This window comes from Pteropus alecto, unplaced genomic scaffold, assembly GCF_000325575.1.
Source record: "Pteropus alecto unplaced genomic scaffold, ASM32557v1 scaffold312, whole genome shotgun sequence".
NCBI classification, from domain to species: domain Eukaryota; kingdom Metazoa; phylum Chordata; class Mammalia; order Chiroptera; family Pteropodidae; genus Pteropus; species Pteropus alecto.
The window spans coordinates 3,825,538-3,837,384 of record NW_006433948.1 but is presented as its reverse complement, the minus strand read 5'-3'; the positions used below and the strand labels follow the sequence as shown (position 1 = coordinate 3,837,384).

General features: G+C 38.6%; 1 protein-coding gene across 3 annotated transcripts in view; it reads left to right on the top strand.

The window, feature by feature from the left end:
- PHKA1 (phosphorylase kinase regulatory subunit alpha 1) overlaps nt 1-11,847 on the top strand; it is an 85,321-nt gene that overhangs the window by 22,601 nt on the left and 50,873 nt on the right. For all 3 annotated transcript variants that reach the window (XM_015586747.2, XM_006908551.3, XM_015586748.2), the window contains exons 7-13: nt 2,321-2,419; nt 3,341-3,487; nt 4,527-4,580; nt 5,906-6,028; nt 8,016-8,111; nt 8,995-9,102; nt 9,980-10,058. In XM_015586747.2, coding sequence (XP_015442233.1) covers nt 2,321-2,419; nt 3,341-3,487; nt 4,527-4,580; nt 5,906-6,028; nt 8,016-8,111; nt 8,995-9,102; nt 9,980-10,058 — 706 coding nt within the window. The remainder of the gene's footprint in view (nt 1-2,320; nt 2,420-3,340; nt 3,488-4,526; nt 4,581-5,905; nt 6,029-8,015; nt 8,112-8,994; nt 9,103-9,979; nt 10,059-11,847) is intronic.

Genomic DNA, 11,847 nt, shown 5'->3' with positions numbered 1-11,847 from the left:
TATAATCAGAAAAACAAATTAAAAAGCAAATTCTAGTTTTAAAGTCTGCTGCTTGAGTTTCTATAACATCCCTCTTTTTAAATGTATTTTTTCTTGTTTTTATTAAATTTATTGGGGTAACATTGGTTAGTAACATTATATAAATTTCAGGGGTACAACTTGATAATATGACATCTGAATACTTTATGGTGTGCTCAGCACCCAAAGTCTAGTCTCCTGTCGTCACCATATATTTGACCCCCTTTACCCTCTTCATCTTCCCCTACCTGCCTTCCCCTCTGGTAACCATCCTTCCATTGTCTGTGTCTATGAGGTTTTTTTTGTTTGTTTGTTTGTTGCTTATTGTTTTATATCCCACATGAGTGAAATCATATGGTTCTTGTCTTTTTCCATTTGACTTATTTCACTCAGCATCATACGCTCCAGATCCATCCATGTTGTTGTAAATGGTAAAATTTCATCTTTATAATGGCTGAGTAGTATTCCATTGTATACATGGTACCACATTTTCTTTATTGAATCATCCGTTGAAGGACGTTTAGATTGTGTCCATATCTTGGCTATTGTAAATAATGCTGCAATGAACATAGGGGGACATATATCTTTAGGAATATGTGTTTTCAAGTTTTTCAGGTAGATACCTAGCAGAGGGAATGCTGGGTCACATGGTTGTTCTATTCTTAATTCTTTGAGATACCTCCATACTGTTTTCCATAGTGGCTGCACCAATTTATATTCCCACCAGCACTATACGAGAGTTCCCTTTTTCCACAACCTCTCCAACACTTGTTATTACTTGTCCTCTTGATAATCACCATCCTAACAGGAGGTGTGGTATCTCATTGTGGTTTTGATTTGCATTTCCCTGATAGCTAGTGATGTTGAGCATTTTTAAATATATGTTGTTTATATGTCTTCCTTAGAAAAGTGTTCGGGTCCTCTGCCAACTTTTAAATCAGATTTTTTGTTTGTTTGTTTGTTTGTTTTTGAGTTCTTTATATATTTTGGATATTGGCCCCTTATTGGAGATATCATTTATAGATATCTTCTCCCATTTGATTAGGTGCCTTTTGTTTGGTTGATGCTTTCTCTTGCTGTGCTTTTTAGTTCGATATAGTCCCCTTCATTTATTTTTGCTTTTTACTTCCGTCGCCTTTGGGGTCAAATTCATAAAATCCTTTCTGAGATCAAGGTCCATAAGTTTAGTGCCTATGCTTTCTTCTATGTATTTTATTGTTGCCACAAATGGCAGGATTTTGTATTTCTAATGGCTGAATTATATTTTAATTACTATAGCTTTGTAGTCGTGTTTGAAATCAGGAAGTTTTATGCTCCAGCTGTTCTTCTTTCCCATGATTGCTTTGGCTGTTTGTGGCCTTTTGTGGTTCCATACAAATTTTAGGATTTTTTTCTATTTCTGTGTAAAATGCCATTGACATTTTGATGGGAATTCTATTCAATCTATAGATAGGTTTAGGTAGTATGGAAATTTTAGCAATATTAATTCTAATTCATGAACATGGAATATCTTTCCACTTGTTAATGTCTTCAGTTTCTTTTATCAAAATGTTGTATTTTTCATTGTACGGACCTTTCACCTCCTTGGTTAAATTTATTTGTTAAGTACTTTATTGCTTTTGATGACGTTGTAAATGAGATATTTTTATTTTTCGAGGATTTTGTTGTTAGTGTCCAGAAACACCAGATTTCTGTATGCTGATTTTATATCCTGCAACCCAACTGATTTCATTTAGTTCCAATAGTTTTTTGGTTGAGCTCTTAGGGTTTTCTTTATGCAAGATAAAGTCATCTGCAAATAATGGCAATTTTACTTCTTCCTTTGTGATTTGGGTGCCTTTTATTTCTTTGTCTTGCCTAATTGCTATGGCTGGTACTTTTAGCAATATATTGAATAATAGTGGTGAGAGTGGGCACGTTTGTCCTATTTCTGATCTTAGAGGAAAAGCTTTCAGATTTTCACTGTAAGGAGAAGCTTTTAACTTTTGAGTATGATGTTAGCTGCGGGTTTGTTGTACGTGGCTTTTATTATGTTGAGGTATGTTCCCTCTATATTGAATTTGTTGAGGGTTTTTATCATAAAAGGATGACTACAACATCCATCTTAACTGTCTCTGGGACAGCATGAGAGGCAAAGAACAATTCAGAGGCCCCTGGGGATAAAGAATGTTATTGTATTTCCTGTTCTACCGAACATATTCAATAGAACATTATGTGCATTCCTATGATACTGAGGTACAGGGAGAAGAAACACATATCTTTCTAATGCTGAAGTTGACCTTTGCTTCTTTTTTCCTCCCAGGCAGCCCTAGAAGCACTAGATGAACTGGATCTGTTTGGTGTGAAAGGTGGGCCCCAATCAGTTATCCATGTCCTGGCTGATGAAGTGCAACACTGCCAGGTAAGAAAATGATGGAGCACATAGAAAATTTCATTCTTACCTAGAATCAGACTTAGCATGGACTTTGGAATAAGGAGACCTGATGGAGAGAGTACATAATCGCATTTATTACCAAGTGCCCAAAATGTCTTAGCAAACATCCTATACTGAAATAAGCCTGATATAGCATGAGCTGTAACATAGATCATAGTCTGTTCTCTCACCAAGGTTATAAAGGGATCCCATCATATTATATGAAATTCTCCACTGTTGTCATATCAAAGGTCTGCTTTTCTAAGTATGGCAAGAGAACAAGGGTGGTTGATTTTGAGTGCTCTCGATAGGGCCTCTGAGACATTCTCTTGTCCCAGGTTGCTCTAGGATTAGATGTTTAGAGATTAAACTGTTTAAGTGGTAAGCGCATATCTTCAGTTTCGCTTAGGATTGCTCTGTATCGAAAGATTAAGGTTCTTGTCATTGGCAAGATGACTTCTCTTCTTCAAACCCTGATCAGACAATCCATAATGTTATAGTGAATATAAACTCACCTTCTAATTTTAAAAACAAAATTTTTCATGGAAAAGATAAATGTCAGGAGTATAGGAGCTGAGCCTTCCATTCCCTCCTTCTCAGCAGCTGAGTTTTCTTTTTAATACTTAAACAGTTGCAAATGGAGCAACAGAGTGGTGAGCAGAATAATGATGTTAGAGTATTCTTTATCCATTAGCAACTGCTTAAGCATCAGGATTGGAAAGCATTGAGAATAGGCTTGAGATAAGGGATAACTCATAGAAATAGCTAGTTGCCTAAGCTCTCAGTATTGAATAATGTTTAGTTTTTTTTTGAATGATCCTCATATACATAAATCTTTTGAAGCTGAATGTTAGTCTTATAACCCCAAATTATTCACTAATGTGCTACATTTGACTTCTTTTCTCTTAGTCTATCCTTAATTCAATACTCCCTCGGGCTTCAACATCCAAAGAGGTTGACGCCAGTCTACTTTCAGTTATTTCCTTCCCAGCCTTTGCAGTAGAGGATAATCAGTTGGTGGAGGTCACAAAACAGGAAATCATCACCAAGCTTCAGGTATGTCTTTATGTGCCTTTCTTTTCTTTAAGGCTCAGACTTTAAGGGGAAATTAGTAACTTTTGGGGTCTCGAGTATTTTCTGTGTCAGTGATTTAACCAAGCGATCAGGGTTAATATCACCAGTAACAAGCCATATTGACACCATGTGCCCCTGATACAGTGCATAACCTCAGTCTAATCATGGAAAGACATCAGACAACGCCAAATTGAGGGACTTTCTACAAAATAACCAACGGGCAGGCTTCTAAAGTATCAAGGTGACACTTATACAAGGAAAGGCTGAGGAACTGTTGCAGATCGAAAGAGACAAAGCAGACATAACAACTAAATGCAGTGGGATCCCAAATCAGATACTGGAACAGAAAAACGCCATTAGTGGAAAACCTGGTGAAATCCAAAAAAGTTCTGCACTTGGGTCAATGATGTTGTACCAAAATTTTTTAGTTTTGATAAATGTTCTGTGGTAAATGTTATGAAAGATGGTTAATATAAGGGAAGTAGTTGAAGGGTATATCGGAGACTCTGGTTTTGCAACTCTTCTTTAAGTAAGTCGAATTATCTCAAAAATTAAAAAATACATTTTCTTTTTTTTTTTTTAAAAGCCTGTGGTCTCTTATGTGTTTCGTGAGGAACAACACGTACATTAGTGATTGAGCTGTCACAGACTTACCCTGTGGTGGAAAGCCACGGAAGGATAATATTAGGAACTCTGCTTTAGGGAGGAGCCCGTTACTTATAACCCCAAATTATTCACTAATGTGCTACATTTGACTTCTTTTCTCTTAGTCTATCCTTAATTCAATACTCCCTCGGGCTTCAACATTCAATACTTCCTCGGGCCTTCACTTGAAATCACAGTGTTGAAATTGGTTTCTGCTGCTGGGCTATTAACAGGGTTTTTAAATTATTTTTTTAACTGTCGTGTCTAGTGTTGTTGATGGGTTGGCTCTTGTAGCTGTTGCAAAGGATGTATTTCTGGTTAATTTTATGGCTGGACCAATGTACATGTGTCTCACTTTTTTTCTCTGCATTTGCAGGGTCGTTATGGTTGCTGTCGCTTTCTACGAGATGGATATAAAACTCCCAAAGAGGTAGGTTTCTCCTCATCAAAATGAGACCAAGGTAGAATGGTCACTACTATCTGCAGCTTCATTCAGAGAAAATACTTACCTTGCTGATGATACTTAAAATAATCAGTAGTTATTACTACCTTTGTTGGGCTTAGTTGCCAAGTCCTGTGTGTCAGCATTTCTGGATTAATACAATAGAGGAAGATGTAGTCCTTCTACCTCTTGCAGTTGGTTAATTTCAGGAAAGAGGTCCTGATGGATGCTTAAATCAGTGGATGAAAGTTCAGGCAGAAACAGAACATTTGCATAGTCTCAAAGCATCTCCACCCCCCAAAAATATTTAATAATTATAAAGGGAAAAAATTTTCCATCAGTAGATCTTTCTGCCCCCCTTCCACATTTTCAGTTGGTTAGTTCTAAATACTTCTTCCTCCTGAAAAGCTAACTTCCTTTTGTCATACTTGTCAAATATTTCTCCTTGGAAATATTAATGGAAAAAATTAAATAGTATTTAAAGGAATTGTTAGTCAATAAGAAGCACTTTCAGTAACAATGTAAACATCATTTAAAGTTGAGATTTGATGGTTTAGAGCCATTATAATTTTTTTTAATCATTGAGCTTAAGCTCTCTGGTCTTCTTTCTCTCTTCAACTTTCTTCTTTTTTTTTTTCAACTTTATTCTTTAGCCTTGTTGACTTCTGTCCCAGCCAATCTACTAAAATCATGCTCCGAAACATCATAATTCCTAAGTGACCAGTCCAAGAGCCTCTTTTTCAGTCCTTGTTCTCGTTGACTTTTCTAGTATAGGGACTATTACCTATCCCTACGTTTTCTTGAAATTCTCTTTCTATTTTAATTTCCACAACAGTGCACCATCCTAATTCTTCTCCCCTTCTTGTATTTCACTCAATGAACTGAGAGTTTTCCAAGATTCTGTTCTTGGGCCTTTTATTATATACAGGTAGTATGTCTATAACCCAACCCATGTTTCATGTATCACCTCTATGAGAATGATTCCCAAACCCTCACCTCTTGCTGTCCTAAACACTTTTATTTGTATGTTCTGCTGATCCCTAAAACTTAAGAAGTATAAAACAAAACTCAGATTTATTACAGATTAATCTTACTTCTTCATACACTTGCCTGTAGTGTCATCATTGTCCCAGTTCTACTAGTTACAAGTCACATCACAAAGTCCTTGTTAACAGATAGGAGTATGTACGTGCTCTTCCTTCTCCGAAACTAAGTATCAGTAGTGAAAGGCCGTATTGTAATATCTGTGAACTGAAGCTATATGTCTGACCTTAGAGTGATAAGGCAGACTTTGTTTATTATGTTTTTATCAGGATCCCAATCGTCTATACTATGAACCAGCTGAGCTGAAGTTATTTGAAAACATAGAATGTGAATGGCCATTGTTCTGGACGTACTTTATCCTTGATGGGATCTTCAGTGGCAATGCAGAACAGGTAATGTGCTGGGGAAAGAGCTTTTCAGCAGAATGTTCTTATGTCTTCCTCTTTCAGTTAATGGCTGTGCTAACCCTGTGTTCAAAATGGAAGTCTCCCTTAATAGGGAGGAGACAGAGTTGTCTTCTAGAAACCGATAGTTGAGGGTGCACAGTTAGGATTTGAAGACCCAGATAGTGTCATCGCTACGACCTGGCTTTTAACAAATATGGAAAGCAAAGTAGCAATCCTTGTCTACTCACCACAGGCACTAGAGGTACTTGAATTTACTTCGTGACTTTGTATGTCTTTTTAAAAATAAATCTTCGATAAAATGTTCTCACTTTAGCCAAAAAACCCTACCAAAACAAATAAAAAACCCAACGATCCACTCATACTCTGTCCTCACCCCCGAGATGGTCACCATTGCTTTTTTAGCTACATGAATAAAGTAGTTTAGAAACCATCATTGGAAAATAGTGAGATTGGGAACTTAGTTGAGTAAGTTTAGTGTCAGGCATTCTACAAATTGGCTATGGTCTAAACTTGGACATAAATCCAATGCATTTGGGAGCTACTTATCCTTGGCTATATGAAATACGGTTTTGTGTAATTTGAGTGCTCTGGCCAACATTAATCATCTGCCAATATGAGTTTAAATAATAGGGTTACATGAAAGTTTCAGGATCCACAAGGTGTTATTTTACTGTAAATTTTAGTAAATTATAGAGTATCCTATTTTTGACCACCTATTTTGTTTCTACCATTTTTCTCAGCTCTTCTCAAATTTTACCAAATTGTTTATGAAAAACTTTGCTTGCTCAAAAAATATTTATTTATCAAATATGCCTACGAAGTATAATGCACATTCAACTTTTTTTTCTCTTTTTAACTCGGGTTGGTGGTGGAAAGATATGGAAGACCTAGATTCTTTTTTGGCTTCACTGCTGACCATTGAGTAGCCCAAGTATTGTCATTGACTTCTTTGGTTTCTCTGTGCATGTGATGAGAATCTTTTTCACTATTCATGGAAGAAGATGTCCCTAAAGTTCTTTGCATTTCACACACAGAGACATGTTGTAAGTGCAAGGTACAGTCAGTTCAGCTATAATGAGACATATATGCTCCTAAAAAATCACCATGCTCTGCATATTTGACAGGTAAAAGCTATAGGGCTTGTGGGAAAATAGGGTTCGGGTACAACACCTAAAAAGTTGGTCAGAAATCCATACAAAATGATAATCAAAACAGTATCAAAACAGTATCACAGCTTTATACATGTTAAATAGTTATGGAATACACAGATAAATACCACAGCATCTATGGCACCTGTACCTTGAAAAAGACCTGAAATGTGCTTGTGGATGTGTACACCCATGTTCCCAGCAGCTCGCCCAGGCCCTCACGTCTGCCACTGTGTACACCAGAGAAAGAGAACAAAAGACAGCTAGCAAAAGAGTGAGAGAAAGGATAAAAAGAACAGGGAACAGAGAGGAATAATAAAAATAGACCTAGAAGAAACCCTTTTATTGTATTACTAATCTACAGGAAATTGTTAAGCAAAAAATGTAAATGTGACCATAATAGAAACTTAATTTGCCAAGTAAAATACAATTTCAAAAGACAGTATGTGTAACGTGAAGAAACTATCGTGAGGACATTACGTAGTAGGTGGAAATAGGCTCGTTGGAGGCAAGCTGTCTTAGACTCAAAACTGGGCTCAACCTTGCACTTGCTGTGTGATCTTCCACAAGTTCATAACCTCTTCGAGCTTTAATTTCCTTATAAAATGTCTGTAATTACACATACTTCCTAGGATGGTTATTAGCATTCAATGGGGAAGGCTCATGAAACTCTTAGCATAGCGTCTGGCCTGCAGTAAACAGTTAATAAATGCTAGTGCCTGTCCCGCTCCTTTTTCTTCGGTGAATGGGTTCCTTTGCAATGGGGCCTAGGTCCGCAAAGGAAATGCTCAGGAAGTGTTTTTCTCCCGTTCTTCCACCCACAGGTTCAAGAATATAGAGAGGCTCTTGAAGAAGTGCTCATCAAGGGCAAAAATGGAGTCGTACTTCTGCCAGAGCTCTACAGTGTCCCTCCTGACAAGGTCAGTGGGACGGTGTCGGGACATGGAGCTCGGCACGATGGCCTTGTTTCAGTCAAAGAATGTTTACCATCTTTGGATTTTAATGTTCTAAAAGTTTGTCTTTAGGGCAATGAAAATCTAATTCTGTTCCTCGAAAACACATTTTTAAAGCGGTCCTGGTTGTGGCACGGCAGACCAGGGTAAGACCGGACCTTAACGGAGCCATGCCCAGTGTATACTTACCCTCCGACTCGCCAGCACGCGCACATTCCACGTGTGTTCCCTTGCTGCGTGTTGGCCATACTTTTAAAAAATGAAGTGAATTGTTCAGAGACTGATTTTTTTTAAAGGCCAAACCTTGAGGTTGAGAACGATACGGAGATAAGTGGGCAGAAACACAGAGATGCTCTATGTGAACTCGCGGGATTTGGCATTCTTTGTTTTGAGGCCAGTAATCTGCGATTGTTAGAGTAGATTAGTCTTGGAAAATGGATCTCCATTTTCCCAAAATGCTAGTCAGGAGGAGCATTGTTCCTTTTTTCCGTTGCGAAGGAGCATCAGCGTGGGAAGGACATGCTCTTCCATTCAGGTGCAGGTGGGAGGGTCAGGCTCCTGGCAGCACCAGCAGCGTTACCGAGAGCTGGTTGGAAATGCAGGTTCCAGGCCTTTGCTCACAGCTGTGCAGCCAGGATCAGCCTGGGGACAACATCCGTAGCTGACCTGGACCCACACACGGTTGGTGGAGCATTGCCCTGGGCTACAGTCACACTGCTTGGCTTTTCGGTGTATTGCTGCATGTGTGACATTTTGTAGAATGTGAACCACAATCTAGATTCAGCGTTTTTGTTGTCTAGCACCTTAAACCTTCCATCATCCTTCCTTTGGCCTCTGTCTTTCATTGTAGGTGGATGAAGAATATCAAAATCCTCACACTGTGGACCGAGTCCCCATGGGCAAGTTGCCTCATATGTGGGGTCAGTCTCTGTACATCCTGGGAAGCTTGATGGCAGAGGTAAGGGGAAACTTCAAGGCTCTTCCACTGTTTTCCTGCTTCGCTCACCATAGTAATCAGATTTGTGAGTGGCTCATTAAATCTTTTGCCTTTTGTATCCTGCCTTATTTACAGATTTTCCTCCAGGTCCTTAGAGTAGGAGCACGGCCAGTCCCTGACAAAAATCTCTTACCCTGGCAAGCATGTCCTTCATGCCACCCACAGCTGCCTACCTTGGCACTGTAGTTGGAGCTGCTCCAGGGTCAGGCCCGAGACCTTTCCCTTTCAAAGCACCCGTAGTGCCTTGTTCACGAATACAGTCACGCTTACATAGTAATGACTGCTAATGGATCTAAGTGCTAACTTTTCCAAACAACATAATTTTTCATTATTTCATCGAATAAACTGCTAAGATCCTTTTAGGCCCCATGACAAGTGGGGACATTATAGTTTTTTAGGGACTCTTTAAATGTTTCATATATTAAATTCTGCTGATACAGCTCTTCAATAGGCACTTGGGAATTTCATTCTGTCCAGCTAATTTGTGATATTTTGAGCACATAAGAAGGCCTCTCTTTCTCAAAGTTGTCCAGATTTACTGATAGACCTACTTCCCTATCACAGTTTGTCATGGTAAGTTATCATCCCGGCTCCAGGAGGATCTGGGAGATGTAGACTTAACTCTCTTTTCTGAGCCAGACTTTTTGACCTATTCATAAATGACTCTTTCCTGCAGCTGTTTTTGTTTTGTTTTTCCAGTTCTATTGAGATATAATTTACATCACTCTGAGTGTCAGATGTACATGGTACCGGGTTATGGCACTGGTATATTATTTCTCCTCAAACATTAGGGTTTTTTTGAGATACAATAACCTGTCTTTTTATCATCTTTCTTTAGGGATTTTTAGCTCCTGGAGAAGTCGATCCCCTGAATCGTAGGTTTTCTACAGTACCGAAGCCAGATGTTGTGGTTCAAGGTAAGTATTCTTATTCTCATCAGCAGACACTTCATATTAAAGATCTGGTTTGGCCAGTAAATGTTGACTTTTTTCTTTATCATATATTTCGTTAGGCTTCAAAAAGTATAGAATGAACTCGGTTCTGTTTGGTTTCAAAATTACTACTAATCTTAATCATGAATAAATGCTTAGTAAGCATTGCTATTTGACACTCTTAACCACTCCTTACTTCTGGAAATACTTTTCATCGTCATGATATCAGAGCCTTCTGAGCATTCCTTCTGTGCTTTTTTGCTAGTAGTCCTTTCTTCCTATATGCTCCTAAGGATCGTGTAGTCTCATACTCTTGTCTTTCCGTGTTTGCACCCTGTATCAGTTTTCCAGGACTGCCTCCTTTATAATAAATTTGCTTCCATGGTTCCAACTATTGCTTCTTTGGAGAGTACTCCTAACGTTTATTTTTTGTTCATAACAATCAACTTCAATTTTGAAGTCTCTACTCTGCAAAACAGTGGGCTGAGCTCCATAAAGGTATTAAGAATTCTGGTCCCAATACCTGTAACACATCTTTACCACTTCCCCTTCAAATGCACACCTGATCTCTTTGTCTCCATCCCATCATTTTATTCCTCTCAAGAAAGGTGGATCTTTCCACCTTCCTTTTCCCTTTCAGTAACATCACTATTATCCTAGTCTCCTAGGGTAGAAAGCTCAAAGTGATTTTTGAGTCTCCAGTAACACTATCGCATATGGTACTAAGTCCTGCTGTGAAGCTCCCCTGAAATGTCTCCAGTCACTTGACTTCAGGCTTGGTTATATATGGAAAATAATCCTGTGTGTTTTCTAAACCGTCTTCTACTTGGCATCCTGTGTCATCATACAGGTAGTCTTTGCTCATCACTGTATAGAGCAAACATTATATAAAAGACAATTATTTTTCCTCTGTCATGAGGAAGCTTGTTCTCCTTTGAGGCTAATGCCATCTGACCATATTGATCTCCTGGCTGTTGAATTCATTTGTTGAAGACTTTGACGCTTAACTCACAGCCTTCCTCTTCTTCCCAACTGCTGCCATAGTGCTAGATTTCAGCATTGGAATAAGGGCCCTCAAACATCTTAGCCTCAAATTTCTGGGATATCCATAACCTTGATTACCTTTCCCTCCACCTCTACTTTAGCCACTCACTTTGAGGACCAAGGACCAAACTTTAGAAGCACCTCAGATATCTTCCATTTCAAAAAATCGCAGTCTCATACCTACATACGTTTCCGCTTTCTTATCTCTCCTGTTACACTCGTGTCTCTTTTCTCGTAGTCTGCCATTCCCAACCTCTTGGTTTATTATCTAAATATCTTAATCAGCAGTACACCATACTACTATTGCACCCAGAAGAAAAATAATAGCCCCAGATTAGTCTTAAAGTCTGCATTTTCTGATCCTATACCTGGTCCACTAAAATCTACTAGAAACAAATCACACAAGTGAGCAGAGTGGTAGTGCTGTAAACCTTCTTTTTGGCCTGTAACTTCATGCTGGAAAATCTTAATATTCCGATCTTTGTCAGTTTCTGAAGCGCCCATCAGAATCTCCACCCATCCTGGCCTCCTTTTCTCCACTCCAAGAAAAGGTGTTTCTTTTCCTCTTAAAGGCCAAGTCTTCCTTCTGATGTTTGATCCTACCCTCTTCCCTAGCCTCCTGAAGATTGCTCTTTACTGCAATCTTCAAACTCTTTCTCTTTGTTGGTCTTGCATTTTTAGTCCATTGATATGTTCATCTCTCTCCAGTGGTAATGTCATATCCTAATCG